This window comes from Epinephelus lanceolatus, chromosome 18 (genome assembly GCF_041903045.1).
Source record: "Epinephelus lanceolatus isolate andai-2023 chromosome 18, ASM4190304v1, whole genome shotgun sequence".
NCBI lineage: Eukaryota > Metazoa > Chordata > Actinopteri > Perciformes > Serranidae > Epinephelus > Epinephelus lanceolatus.
Window position 1 is genome coordinate 787501 of NC_135751.1, and position 15574 is coordinate 803074.

General features: G+C 41.7%; 1 protein-coding gene across 2 annotated transcripts in view; it reads right to left on the bottom strand.

Annotated features, from left to right (window-relative positions):
* Positions 1–15574, bottom strand: part of abcc1 (ATP binding cassette subfamily C member 1 (ABCC1 blood group)) — a 109574-nt gene that overhangs the window by 57945 nt on the left and 36055 nt on the right. For both annotated transcript variants that reach the window (XR_013487967.1, XM_033644634.2), the window contains exons 4-6: positions 14024–14161; positions 13672–13797; positions 13304–13365 (exon numbers count right to left, since the gene is read on the bottom strand). Coding sequence is in view for 1 of the 2 variants with exons in the window: in XM_033644634.2 (XP_033500525.1) it covers positions 13304–13365; positions 13672–13797; positions 14024–14161 (326 nt within the window). In the remaining variant the exon portion in view is untranslated. The remainder of the gene's footprint in view (positions 1–13303; positions 13366–13671; positions 13798–14023; positions 14162–15574) is intronic.

A 15574-nucleotide genomic window follows, 5' to 3' on the forward strand; every position in this document is an offset into this window, starting at 1 on the left:
ATGGTCTGCGATGCTGACTATCTGATCAGCAATGTTGTGGCAAAGTGGCCCGGCCCGGTCCATGACTCCCGAGTCTTTCGGACCTCTGGAATCTATCAGTGCCTATCACAAGGTGAGCCACACAACCTCTGTTAATAACCGCTTTTTACATCATGGCTGTGTCAAGAATGTCACTCTATTTATGAGGTTGTGATGATGAGATTTTGTATTGACAGGTGAATTCTCTGGTGTGTTGCTGGGGGACAGGGGGTATGCCTGCCAGCATTTTCTCCTCACACCATACATAGACCCTCAGGAAGCACAGCAGGCCTATAATCATGCCCTTGCCAGGACAAGGGCCAGGATTGAAATGACCTTTGGCCTCCTGAAGGCACGCTTTCACTGTCTTAACCACTTAAGGGTCAGCCCTTTAAGGGTATGTGACATCACTATGGCCTGTGCTGTCCTCCACAATGTGGCCTGCCTGAGGAAGGAGAGGGCCCCCAGAGTGCCATCACGCATGGACTGTGACAATCCTGCCATCTTCCCCGATGACGACAGTGGTCGGCTGGTCAGGGACCAATATGTGTTAAATTATTTTAGTTAACATGCATGCATTAAATTTAAGTTAAATATGTCCTGCAGTGGCAGAGACGCATGCTGTGAATTTCAGTTAAATATGGCCTGCATTGGCAGAGGAATTTGTGTTTTTTTTATTCAATTTAAATTGATTTGGCCTCTTATGTTGTTTGTGCTGTATACTGTGTGTATACAAGCTTGCAGGGAGGCTACTGCATCCATTCATTTGTCTGTTCATTTGTTGTGTATGGATTTGTCCTGCATTATTTCAGTGTGCAGACATGCGGGGTGTATCATATACAGACCTTTGAATGTGTATTTATTCTTGTGTTGTATAATATGCTTTGATTCCGTGCTTTCTATCTTGTAGAGTCACTGTGTGACTTTTTTCAGAAGTTTTGAAAGGAGCTCATGGTTTACTTGCTTTGATTTATCCTTATTCAATAAAGGAACATCATGTTACTCTTTCATGTGTATTTATATTTATATGGGATGTGTATTTTATATATAGTCTATGGAAAACTGTAAATTATCTAATGATTGCAAAATCATCTAAAATCATTTATCTAAAATGATTGCAATTAATGATCACAAATGTTTAAATAATGACAGTGGGTCTGGTTGAATGTGATAACAATGTGCAGTGGGCAGTGGAATAACTATTGGGTTCCGTTTGTGGTGACTGCTGACTGAGATAAGGGATGAGATTAAATAGATCCTGGAACTTAGCCTGGTCTGGAGCAGGCTAGCTCCACAGAATAAATCTCCATGGTAACTTATGTCATAACATATCCCGCTGTCCACTATCCCGCTTTTGTGCAACCGGATCACGGATAAGTTGAGCCAGAATAACCAAGATATCCCAGCTTTTGTGCAATAGGCCCCAGGTCTATAAGGGAGAGAAATGCCTTGATTTTGGAAATGGTGCAGAGTTGGAAAAAGCTGGCTATTACTACTGCATTTATTTGTTTCTCAAATTTAAAGGTGGAATCATAGTTAGAGAAGCTACGGGGCTGGTCAGAAATCCCTCTAATGGAGCCAAGGGGGCAACTTATAATGTGCCCTCATTCAGCTGGAGGAAATTCTGTGCCATCCAGTTCTTTATGTCCTCGAGGCAGTTCATGAGACTGGCAACACTGGACTTGTGGTTAGGCTTGAGAGGGAGATACAGCTGTGTGTCGTCAGCATAGGAGTGGAAGGAGATGTTTACGTTTCTGTGGGCTCCAGTAACACTAAACTCCTAACAGGTAATAAATCACAATATATTGCAATATATTTTATCCCAATATGTTTAAAATCGCAATAATATTGTATTGTGACTTAGGTATCGTGATAATATCATATCATGGAGCTTTAAGTAATTCCCAGCCCTAGTTAACAGGTTAATTGGTAAATGGACCTGCATTTGTATAGAGCCTTTCTAGTCATCCGGCCACTCAAAGCACTTTTTACACTACGAGTCACATTCACCCATTCACACACACATTCATACACTGGTGGCTGAGGCTACCACACAAGGTGCCACCTGCTACTCAGTTTTTTTAACAAACTCACACACCGATGGAAGCATCATCGGGAGCAATTTGAGGTTTGGTATCTTAACTTCGATACTTCGACATGCAGACTGGAGGAGCCGGGGATCGAACCATTGATTTCCCCCCTGGTGGACGACCCCCTCTACCTCTGAGCCACAGATGCTGAAACAGGTGATAGTATCTTCATTAGATAAAAAAGGGGCGTCTTCGAAAGGCTCAGCTGTTCACAAGAAGGGTGGTGCAAGGTCCACCTCTTTGTGGAAAACTGTGTGGGCAAATAGTTCAACAGTTTAACAACAATGTTTCTCAAAGCACAGTTACAAGAAATTGAGTGATTTCACCATCTACAATCCAATATCATCATGGTGGAGAGGTGTTTATGGCAGTAGCAGGGAGCACGGTGTCTGGCACAGTCCGTGGACTTTGCTTGATTTTTATAATCTTAACTGCGTTAACACGCCTATGCTACATTCCTGTCCAGAAAATACCTGTTGGAGAAAGTATAGAAAACTTCTACATCCAGAACGATCTCCCAGAAGTGAAACATCTTGGTTACGGACGTGCAGTGATTTATGAGACCCTGAAGCGGCACTCAGTACGTCCCCTAACACGGAGAGGAAAATGTAATTATCTCCTTATGCCCGCTACTATCTGGTGACATCCACCCATGTCCAGGACCAGGATTTGTCGACCCCAAGACAACTGCTTCGCCTCTATCACATGCTTACTCGGCTAGTAAGTTGATAGCAAACAATGTCCAGCAGCAACTAGCCTGGTAGTGGCAGCTAACAACTAGCCTGGCTAGCGACCTGCTAGCTGTGCTTCACTTACCTCCTCCAGTGTTTTGGTGGCTGTGTCTCCCTGTTGTCCGTCCTGTTGGCAGCTACCCGATGTCTGAAGAGACCCAGATAACCAGTGTCGCCTCCAAGCTAGGCTACCCGCCCCTGGCTATCAGTGGTGACGCGCTGACGGCACGACGCCTAGCAACTCATAGCCGGCGGTCACCCCGGTGCTGCTCCAACACACCGGTTACCTCCGTCACTGTCGGCCCGCTGCCTGATGCCAGTCATCCGGTATCTGGCCAGATACCGACTGCGTTCCAGGCAGCCCCTGTCTCGGGACGTCGCAGTAGGACCCAGGACAACAACAACGTCGCTCCCCGGCGAGTCAACCTGACCCCGACTATCAGCGGAGCTGCGCCTATGGCACAACAACGGCCAGCAGCTCGTAGTCGGCTGTCACCCCGGTCCTCCCGACTGTCCTGTGCCTCACTCGTTACAGACAAAACAGAGGCAAAACCTGGAAATCCAGTTTTAAAAAAGCACCATTGTACAAAACTGTTTCAAACTTTTAACCATGCCAAAATTGTCTGGGAATCCCAGTGCAAACCAAAGGGACTCTTTTGTGGATATTTAAATATTCATAGTCTTGGTAACAAACGTGAACAGTTAGAGCATCTCTTACATAAATCCAACATTGACTGCCTAGGAATATCAGAATCATGGCTAAAACAGTTGTCCCCAGAAGCCCTTGTTTCTATGCCAGGATATAAGGTGTTCAGGAAGGACAGAACTAATGGAAAAGGTGGGGGTGTATTGCTCTATGTCAAGGACACTCTTGCGTGCAAAGAGATTTTATTGCCAACTGATATTTGTTTTGACTGTGTTGGTGTAGAAATCACTCTGTCAAGAGAAATGTCGTTCTCTCTGATTTGCTTGTATAGACAGCCAACCGCCAGAGTTGATTTTTATGATCAACTAAAGCTCCTGCTGAACTCCTGCTAACAAAGAGACCATCTTTCTAGGGGATTTTAACATAAATTGGGACAATAAACAGAACAGAAAAAACCTCAAGCAAACCATGGATGCTCACAACTTGGTACAACTTGGTTATAAAACAACCGACCAGAGTCACTTACACCTCCAAAACCAGGATAGACCTACTGTTCACTAACAAAGTTGACAGAATCGATAAAACCTACAATTTACTGACCAGTCTTTCTGACCATAATTTTATTTTCTTCACTAGGAAATTGAACAAAAAATGGCTACTAAATGCACCAAATAAAAAATCCTTCTCTTCTAACGTCATCCCAAAGAATATGCAACAATCTTATGGTAATGCTGTTAAAAGTATAAACTGGCCTGAGACCCTCTCCTCTACTGATACTGAGGAAAACTGTAATCTGTTCACAGATAAAATAAATGAAGTGATCTCCAGAAGAGGGCGCCAGAAGGCCAGGAAGAAAACTCATCTTCCCTGGCTGGACAAAAATTGCATTTCTCTCCTGAAGTCTAGAGACTCACTCCTCAAAGCAAGCTTAAAATCTGGCCTACCGACAGATAGGCATAAATTTACCCAGGGGCGCAGTAAGGTAACCCAAATCCTAAGAAAGACCAAAGCAAACTTTTTTATTAACGTAATTGAAGGTGCAAAAGGAAATAGTAAAAAAGTATGGAAAATTTTAAATAAACTACTATGTAAACAGAACAAGGATGAAAACAACACTCTAGAACTAAAGGTCAACAACATTTTAACTAAAGATCCCGCTATGCTGGCCTATACTTTTAATAATTATTTCTTAAACAGTGTGCTGGAAACAACAAAACTCTTCACCCCCTCAAGCGTTTCACCCAGCCCAACGACGGATGCCGGACCCCTCTTTGAGCTGGAGGAAATAGATCAGGATGAGGTAAGAAAAATCCTCGCAGCACTAAAACGCTCTAAGGCCAAGGATGCACATGGCCTAGATACAGATTTTATAAAAACATATTCCGATGCTTTAATAAAACTGATCACCATTTTAGGGAATCAATCAATAGGCTCAAAGGGGGTGCCATCATCATTGAAGGTGGCCACAGTGACACCAATATTTAAGTGTGGTAGCAGGGCAGCAGCGGCCAACTACAGGCCAATTAGCAACTTTCCATATCCAAGGTTGCTGAAAAATGGGTATCGAAACTGTTGATTATACACCTAGATAAAGGCCACACCCCACTCCACCCACTTCAGTTTGGCTTTCGTGCCTATCACTCCACTGAAACAGCGAACTGTGTGTTCATTGAAAAAATCAAATACATGCTGGACAAACATTCATACGTAGGTGCTGTGTTCCTGGACCTCAGGAGGGCATTTGACACTGCCAACCATCAAGTACTCCTGGTAAAATTATCTCATTTCAATTTCTCCACAGATACTATAAAATGGTTCAGGTCCTACCTAACAAACAGTGTGTCATGATTGACGGCGTCAAATCGCCCTGCCTTGATAATCCAGCAGGTGTGCCACAAGGCTCGGTCCTTGGGCCACTACTCTTTTCCTTGTATATAAATGACCTGTCTGACGCATGCCCTGACTTTAACATCCAAATGTACGCAGATGATGCAGTCATCTTCCTTCATGGCAAAAAACCTGACCTGATCTCAAGCAAATTAACAGACGGTCTAATCATGGTCCAACACTAGCTGCAGAGTACATGTCTACTGCTTAACACTACAAAAACCGTATTCATGTTGTTCAGCAAACGCGCAGCAAAATTACACGGTCCAATGTGTTCCTTGGGGGGAGGAACTTGAATTAGTCTCTCATTTCAAGTACCTGGGAGTCATTTTAGACTCTAACCTAACCTTCAAGAAACACAAAAAAAGTGAAAAGCACAGTGAATTTTAATTTAGCAAATTTTGAAGAAATCAGGCCCTTCTTAACAGTCGACGCTGCAAAAACCTATCTCCACTGCATGATATTCTCTCACATTGAATACTGTTTCACAAACTGGTCATTTGCAGGCGCCACAGTTTTAAAACCCATTGAACAACTCTTTCACAAAGCCATAAAGATTTTTTTCCAGAAAACCATTGTCATACCATCACTGCAACATTTTGGATCAATACAACTTCTTAAACTTTGAAAATTTAAGAGTCCTGAAGAGTGCTTGTTTTGTTTTTAAGTGTTTAAATGGCCTAGTGCCCCCTCCTGTACAGGAATTCATTCATATAAAACAATCGACCGGACTTGTAACTAGGTCAGACACCAGAGGTGCAACACAGACTGACCACATTTGGCCAAAATGAGCTCTCTATAAAAGGCAGCCAAACCTGGAACTGCCTCCCAGAGTACCTAAGAGAAATTCCCACCATTGCCACCTTTAGAGGTACACTAAAAAAATGGCTAAAAGCCAACCAGTCATGTAACCACTGACCTATTGTATTTTGAATGTACTGCTGCTATGGAGTGTCTTTTATATTTCTTTCTTTTTTTGTTTCTTTCTCTCTTCTTCCTCCTTTTCTGAATGAATGCTGCTATGTCTATTGAATGTATTTGCTGCTAATTTTATGGTGTCTAAGTGTGTTAAAGGTTTGTTTTTATATTGTCTTCTATGTGTTGGGGACTACGGATGGAAATTAGCCTTGTGCTAAATCCGGCAATTTTTACGCTGTATCATGTTCCAGGTACTTGTATCTGCCTCATGCCTTGTGTTCATTAATTTTGCACTGTCCCGTCCAAATAAACAAATAAACTAAAACTAAAAGATTCAGAGAATCTGGAGAAATATCTGCAAGTAAGGGGCAAGGCCAAAAATCAACAATGATTGCCTGTGACCTTTGGTCCCTCAGGCAGCACTGCATTAAAAACCATGTAAAACCAACTGTATAAAGGATATCACTACATGGGCTAAGGAACACTTTGGAAAACCACTGTCAGTAAACACAGCTCATCGCTGCATCTACTAATGCAAGTTAAGACTCTACCATGCAAAGTGAAAGCCATATATCAACAACATCCAGAAATAGTGCCGACTTCTCTGGGCCTGAGCTCATCCGCTCCTCCTGCACCTACCACCTAAAAACCCCCAGGACCAAGCTCCGCACCATGGGGGATCGGGCTTTCAGCTCTGCAGCTCCCCATCTGTGGAATGCCCTACCAGAGCACCTGAGGGCACCACAGTTTTTGGACACTGGCTTGAAATCCCACCTTTTTAAAAGAGCCTACTTGTGTTGAATTTTATTGTTGTTTTTATGAATTGTATTGTAGCACTTTGAGATTATTTTATAATGTAAAGTGTGATACAAATAAAATGTATTATTATTATTATTATTATTATTATTATTGTTATTGTTATTATTATTATTGTCCAAGATGGACTGACACAAAGTGGAAAAGTGTGCTGTGGTCTCAGAAGTCCACATTTCAAATTGTTTTTGGGAAATCATGGACGTCGTGTCCTCTGGGCTAAAGAGGAAAGGGACCATCCAGATGTTACCAGCTTTAAGTTCAAAGCCAGCATCTGTGATTGTAGCATCATGGGTAACTATCACATCTGTGAAGGCCCCATGAATGCTGAAAGGTACATAAAAGTTTTTGAGCAACATATACTGCCATCCAGACAATGTCTTTTTCTGGGGACATCCCTGCTTATTTCAGCAAGACAATGAGACACATTCTGTATGTATTCCAGCAGCATGGCTTCGTAGTACAAGAGTGCAGGTACTACACTGACCTGCCTTCAGTCCAGACCCAATTCCCATTGAAAATGTGTGGCGCATAATGAAGCGCAAAATACTACAAGAACCCAGACTGTTGAGCAGCTTAAGTTGAATATCAAGCAAGAATATGAAAAAAAAATCACTTTCAAAACTTCAACAGTTAGTGCCATAAGTTCCCACATGCAGTGTACAAAAACAATAAGGTCAATAAAACACAATCCCATTTAAAAAAAATAAATAAATCATAAAGCAAGGCTTGCTCAATGAAGTGCCTCAGATGTCTTTTTCTAACAACACAGGGTTTAGAATGAGGGTGTCCCTTATAGCACCAAGCACATTGTGATTGCTTAGATCATTAGCAAAAACCCCCTGCTTAAAAGCATTTGTGCGACATATTGGTAATTAAAAGAAAGTCAACGATGATTTGTCTTAACCTCTGATGTCAAGATGTGAGGCTTTCAATTTGGTGTGTAAGGTTAACATTAAGTTTTAAAATCATCAGACACTGATCACAGCCAATTAAAATCACATATGAAAGTGAGTTCCGTAAAATGTAGTCGAGATAAGAGCTGAATTAAAGAGAGGAATGTGTCCTTGGTTGCAGAAGGGGGCCTAAAGCAACCAACAACAGTTAAATACTGACCACCAGACAAACCAATACTTGGAGATAATATTTCAAACTGCTTGAAAGAAGATTTGAAGAGCATGGCCTGACAAGCATGACTGGATGTAACATAAATCACCATACCACTGCTTTTCCTGGGACGGTCAGAATGACGAACATTGAAGCCATTAATCACTGCATCCTTATCCAGTATTTGTATCACAAACATTTTAGGAAGTGTTTGTACGTTCAGTACGACAAGTATCCCAGATATATTTTTAAAATCAGCCAGCGTGTTACGTATGATTGAGGGACCAGGGTTAAGCTGGATACCAACAGAAAAAGCACAATAATTAAGCATCTCCACTTAATTGTCAATACAAGACTAAATATTGCAGCTTGAAGCATCTGAAGAGTTCATCAAAGAAAAGACACCAGGAAAACAACAGTCCTCCAGAACCCAAAGATAGTAAAGCTCAGTTTGATCAGTGTTCCCGTGCTACTACCACCCATTATATTCATGGCCTAGTGAAGACACTGCATTACCCGCGCTGTCTAGCTGTGAAGTAAGGAGTATGGATTGCTGATAGCATAGCCACTAAAACTCAAAGCCACCACAAAGCAGAGAAGCAAGGGAAAAGACACCACTGCAACAGACAGAAAGACAGAGAGATCAGCTTAGCAGATAGGCATAGGCCTATCTGATCTGTCAGGAGGGATAGCACAGCAGAGCAGTGAGAATAATCCCGTATCAGATCATCAGTCCAGGACAGAATGAAGGGGTTTGCTCCACACATCTTGTTCTATCAGGGCTGTCAATTAGGCTCAAAATAGTGGTTAGCAGTTAGCCTCCTTGCTAACTCATCTAATACACATAACAGACAGATGACGATTTCCCTTTTTGTCCTGTTGTGCATGGAGATGAGCGTCTGTGCAGCAACAGCGTAACAAAGTTTGGAGCATGAGATCGACATGGCCGGACATTGTGTGAGTGGGTACTAGAAGAGGACTGGCCAAGAGAGAAATGTTTAAAAGCCTGAAAGTCCCCCAATTGGGGGACATTGAGAGTGACTTTGCAAACACAGTGTGAAACAATGCACTGATCACGAAGAATATAGTGATGTTGCACATCAAATTAAACAGCAGAACCTGGGCTACAATGCTGTAAAAACCCTTTTTACATGCCCCAAACACAGCTCAAACAACAACTAAATAAACAACAACAAATCCATCAAAATCATTAGGGATTTACAGAAAAAAAAAAGATATAGGCTTGTACATGACAAAAATCACATGCAAACATGGTGCAATTTTGGAGAGCTCGCCTGAATTTTCTGTACTAAAACCTCTCTAATATTCTTCTGCTTCTATCTAGCGACGAGGTGAATATTTATTCAGAAATCTAAACCATGTTACAATATTGTAATGAATGACTCTCGAGCAGGAGACCAGAGGAGCGTTCGGGGAAAAAGGCCAGTTTATTTGAGCACTCCAGAAACTCCGGTAACACTCCAGGGGGTAAAAAACTCTGTCCCTAACTCTGACTCTTCTAGCGTAACACACACACACACACACACACACTCCATACACACATACTCGTTTACAATACCGAGTGGGGACCCCCTCCCCTCTTTGCTCCACCAATCTCCAGCCCGCACACTGACTGACAGTGTAGCCTGTAAACAGAGCTCAGCTGTTTATTTAGCCTAGCAATATCTCCGAACTATAGTAGCTGCAATGGACGACTTTGAACGCGATTTTGAAGAGTTTCTTGTAGTGGCCACAGACCCAGAGCCATACCTGTTTGAGCCGGAGCATACAGATGAGGAACTCCATGTGTTTGATGCTGAGCGGGCGAGAAGAGAGGCTGAATGCACAGAATGGGATTCGGTGCTACTGCTACCATCGTTGGGGAGATATATCATCAGGAGGAAAAGCGTGCATCACAAGGAGTGAAGTTGCGTCTTCTTTTCCTCGCAGATGACGGTTCGGGTTCATTCTCTCCTGTTGCGTGGTAAGTGTGGTCCATTCGCAAACTTTATAACTAAAAAAACTTTTCACTACTCTCTATCAACGAACTACTAACACTCTCTGCTGTTTCCTCCTCCTTCTTCCTTCCTTCCGCTGTCTTCGTTGGTTCATTTATACACACGAAACGCGTTCTCTGGCTGGCTGGATTGTCCGCTCGGTCTGCCGTACATACATGGCGGCGCAAGATGGCGACCTCTCTAAAGCAAGACCCTTGCTATATATATATATATATATATATATATATATATATATATATATATATATATATATATATATGTGTGTAAAAGCATAATTATAAGGCTATGAAAACCAAACGAATTTTATTTTATAGCGATTATACACTTGTATAAACATATCAATGGGTAGAATATTCAGATTCAGATTCAGATTGACAATAAACCATGCCAAATATTACACACTGGCCCTTTAAGATATACACACAACACTATGACACCAAGTGGACTTAATGATGACTTCAGCTTCAAATGTTTTTTAAGTTAGGACTGTTTGTAGTCTTTTGAAACCCACTTACTATGAATGTGACCACTGACCACTTAATGGTACAAGATCAACTACAGCTGAAAATGAATGTGGTTTATCTAAGTGTCCTTTTATTGGCACCTAGTGTATGGTCTTTAATCAATATTAATTATTAATCAACAAGTGAATCAATAATGGCCACAAGCGGTGTTTTGTGAGGCTTCATATTGTATGTAGTGGTGTCTACATTAGATTTAAGTTGCGACTGGTCCCCGTATCTAGAACCATGGGAAAAGATACATGATTGGTACTTAAAACACTCTGATGATGCAGAATCTAGGGATGTCAGGGCCGATCATGTTATTTTTAAAAAATCGGAGGAATCAGAACAACAACAATGGCCAGGTTTTTCATCTATATTGTTCATTGTTGCCTCCACTTTCCAATGTATAAAGTGTGGCGATCCTGTATATTTTATAAATATATTTTTTTTATGAGACAGTCAGCTGATGGCTTGCTCACCTCCAGACACTGAGGTACCTACAGACACACCCACGGGTGCTATCGGCCAGTGGGATGGCTCGATCAGCTGAGCCCAGGTAGACCGGCCCCTACATTATGCCGCTCCTGGCAGTATGGCGAGAGTCGCCGGCGAGTGAGAAATGAGCCAGAAGCTGGGGCGCCGAAAAGGGGGGAAAAAGGAGAAGGATTGTAGGGGCCCATGATTAAGAGGGGCCCAGAGAGGCCCCTAATAAAATTATAATACTGACAAAAAAATAATATGACACTAAGTTATCAACTAACTTATAATCACAAATATATTTTATTTACAATGTAATTTATCTTGACATAACTTTTTTATGTTAAGTCAACCATTTTTGAGTTTTGAGTTAATTTTACTAAAATTTATAAAGCCAATTTTGCTTAATTATTTAAAGGCCAATAAACAATACTACCATTGTGCACTTAACATATTGTGGTGGTGCTAAATGGGTGGAGTTTCCCCGCATGCCCTGAGACAATGTGTTTAAGGCCATAAGCCGAAGACAACTGTGTTTAAATGTGTTCTAAATCATTAACGTTACCCATTACACATTGATTAATGTTTCTATATTTCACAATGGTTTTAATGGGTAACAGTTAATGTTGTAGTAGATAGAATTGTACTGTGGTGAAATAAGGAGCACTTCCCAGCTCAGAATTCATCTCTTTGCCTTATTCTTGCAATTGAGAAATCTAAGCTTGCCACAATATATATTTATACTACAATGATATCTAAAAAACAATATGGTTGTAAAATGTGAACTCAATGTTTTTATGTTATGACACAGAATTAAGTGCACAATGACAAAAAAAAAAAAAAAATTATGTTAAACTAACATAAAATTCCTGTCAGACAAGGGTAATGTGACACATTTGCTTTGTGTCTGGTGTACTGAAAAGGTATATGTTACTGTATTGTACTAAACTAAAACTTTTGAGTACAAGCTTAGTAAAACGATTTGAGGTTTACAGTGAACATGGACTAAGGCAGGGAATTGGGTGGAAGCAGATGGCCTGCGCAACAGTTATTTTGTACCACTTTCACCAATGAAAAAAGTGTGGTCTGTTGACAGCTTTTTCAATAGTAGAGGCAACATTACAATGTGCGAAGGGAAATGAATGAATAATTCAGCTCCTCCATGAGAAATTCTTCTGACCGAGACTATGCTCTATTGAAGAGATTTGTTTTTCCAACAGACAAACAATGAAAGAAATTAAGAACTGCAGCAGATTATCAAATGCTAGAGAAATATTGTTTTCTCTTTTTTTTGTGATCAAATGTTTTTTTTTATTTTTTTATAAGCAGTGGTATCAACAAGAAATATTGTTTTCTCACAGCCAATATCAGTCTGTATCCCCTCTTCAAATTCTGAGGTTTTTGTGGCTTAGTGAATGCAGCACAGGCAGAACTGTTTGTGGAATTTAAGTCACAGGCTTGATAATTGATCAGTTGATCCAATCAGAGCTGATCAGATGAGATCAATGGATGAGAGCAGCAGCTGTTTGTGAGTGAAAGCAAACTTTTAGACCAGGGCACTGAAATGTTAAGTTTCACTTTCACTGCACCTGGTATTCCAAAAAGTGGCGGCAGATGTTTTAAATAAATGAATGTGTGGGAAACACTGACCCACCTTCACATTTTCCATGTGAAAATATATTCCAAAGTTTAGCTGACATTTATATGAGGCTACAGCAGTTAGACAAAGCAACTGGAGATTGCCAAAACTTCTGTTTAGTCCAGAACTCCCTCTTTGTTTCGCTAGGCTGTCTCCAATTGCTGAGTTGCAGTGGAGGAAAGTATCACAAAGAGGGAATTACATACTAAAAAACTGCAACCCTTAATAATATACAAAATGACACATGTACAGCATACAAACATGTATATTTAGAGCATTTCTTTTAATCTTCCAAAAAGTTTAAACAAGAGAAAGACAACTAGAGAAAGAAAAGAATAAGTAAAAAGTCTAAACTCTGTAACACCCTCAATTATTATGAGACTGCTCTGTCTGTGAATACACATCAAGATCCACACCCCATCCACACCACTGTGGTGTTAATTGTGTGCCTACCTGGTGATCCAACAGAAGGTTATTCTGGAAAGGAAAGAGGCTCCAGGCTCGGGGCAGGGATTCTGAGGACAAAGGCATTACAGTTAGACCCAAAAGATTTTTCAGCTGCTGAGATACTGATCCCAGAATGAGCTTTTTAATCAGCATCTAGAGGGTGCACAGAGATTATTTATCAGTCGAGCGTCCATTTAAGATCGGCTGACTAGTAACTGGAAGGATAGAAGCAATCACTGTGATTATATTCTTTAACAGGGGGATGGGAAGCAAAGATACTCTGTGAGGTATAAGGGACAGGTGTTTTGAAATCCCACTAATTTGCTGCGCTCCCCCAACACAGTCAGCATTTGGAGCTGCAGCAGTGGTCTTACCGAGTCTTTGACGGCTTGAGAGAAGAGGGGGAGCCGGTCTGTCAGGCAGGACAGGAACAGAGCAACCAGCAGCAGAGCATAGTAGATATAGAAGGTGGTGTACCTCCACAAACACACCGTTGACGGCTAAAATAAAAAAGATGAAGCTTTTAACCCATGCAACTTGTCTTGTTGGTGTAAGATAATGCTTTGTGGTACGTTTGCTGTAAGTATTGTCTCTCCTGAAAGTAACTGTGTTTCAGGGCTTTGGAGTTACTAATGACATGGTCAACACAGAACCGGTTACACCCAGAGGTTTGTAATTAACTCCGTTAATCCATATCAGGTTTCACCCTGCTCATTCAAGACTGACCTCGTCCAGGGCCTGGAAGATCTTGGATCTGAAGGTGACTGTGGCACACAGCAGTGCCAGCAGCCAAAAGATCAGCATCACTCCAGATGACTGAACCCCTTTCATCCGTTCATACTGGATTAACAGGGTGGCCAGCAACTGCAGCAAAAACACATTAAGACACATTTATACATCACATTTGACAAAACATACAAAGTTGACTTGAAATAATAAAACATCTCTAATTCTCACCATTCTTCAATGTGGTGTAACAAAGAAAAAGTCAATACATTTTACTGATTACGGTCCAGTAGAAAAAGCAGTCTACAGATGGAAAATATTTCTACCTGACAGCTCAGCTTTGTTCCAATTTTGTTTGCAGCTCTACCACCTTCATCCCAAGTTCAAAATTAGTTCTATGGTTATCTTTATTTTGTTAAAAGACTGCAACCTTCTCTTGAATACAAAAACTAGACATGCAAAATAAAGTACACAAATACAAGAAACGGCAATAAATAATAACAATAATAATAATAATGAGAAGTGGACAATAATGAGCAGTGAATAAAAATGAGCAGTGGATTAAAGAGAGCATATCTAGTGCAAATGATTGTATGTGCAAAAAACAGCACACAGCAACAAGGTGGACAGTAAGCTTATAATGGTGTTTATAAAGTGTCCATAGTGTCCATAAAGTGTCTATGGTGCAGTTTATTGAGAACGGTGCTGGTTATATAGCCTGACAGCAACAGGCAGGAAGGACCTGCGATAGCGTTCCTTCACACACTTTGGGTGAAGCAGTCTATTGCTTAAGGAGCTCTCCAGAGCTTTTATCTCCTCCTGCGGGGGTGGGAGTCGTTAGTCCTCAGAGATGACAGCTTGGCTGTCATCCTCCTTTCTCCCACCACCTGCACTGAGTCCAGAGAGCATCCCAGGACAGAGCTGGCCTTCTTGATCAGCTTGTCCAGGATCTTCCTATCTGCAGCCGAGACGCTGCTGCCCCAGCAGACCACTCCGTAGAAGATGTCTGATGCCACCACAGTGTCAAAGAAGGTGCAGGGTCAAGAGCGCCCCCTGCACTCCAAAAGACCTGAGCCGCCTCAGCAGGTAGAGTCTGCTCTGGCCCTTCCTGTATAGTGCTGTTATGTGATTAGTCCAGTCCAGTTTATTGTTAAGATGAACACCCAGGTACTTATAAGATGTCACCATCTCAATGTCCTTTCCCTGGATGTTCACCGGTGTTGGGGAGAGGAGTCTGTGCCTGCGGAAATACACCATCAGCTCTTGGTTTTCCCCGCGTTGATCTGAAGGTGGTTCCTCAGGCATCAGTCCAAAACATGCTGCTGTGTTGTGCCACAGCTTATTCAAGCGCTGGAATTTGTTATTTATGTGACAACGCCTGAACGCAATACAGGCTCCGCTCCATAGACAGTGTGTTAAGTGCCATTCTGCGGGTCCTGGCCAGGCTCGATCATAATTATTGGTCAGGAAAATACGGCCCAGGCCGCGCTCTTGTGTGCTCACCTATGTCAGTGTCTGTGCGCACGTGTGTGTGTGTGTGGCCGGTGGAGT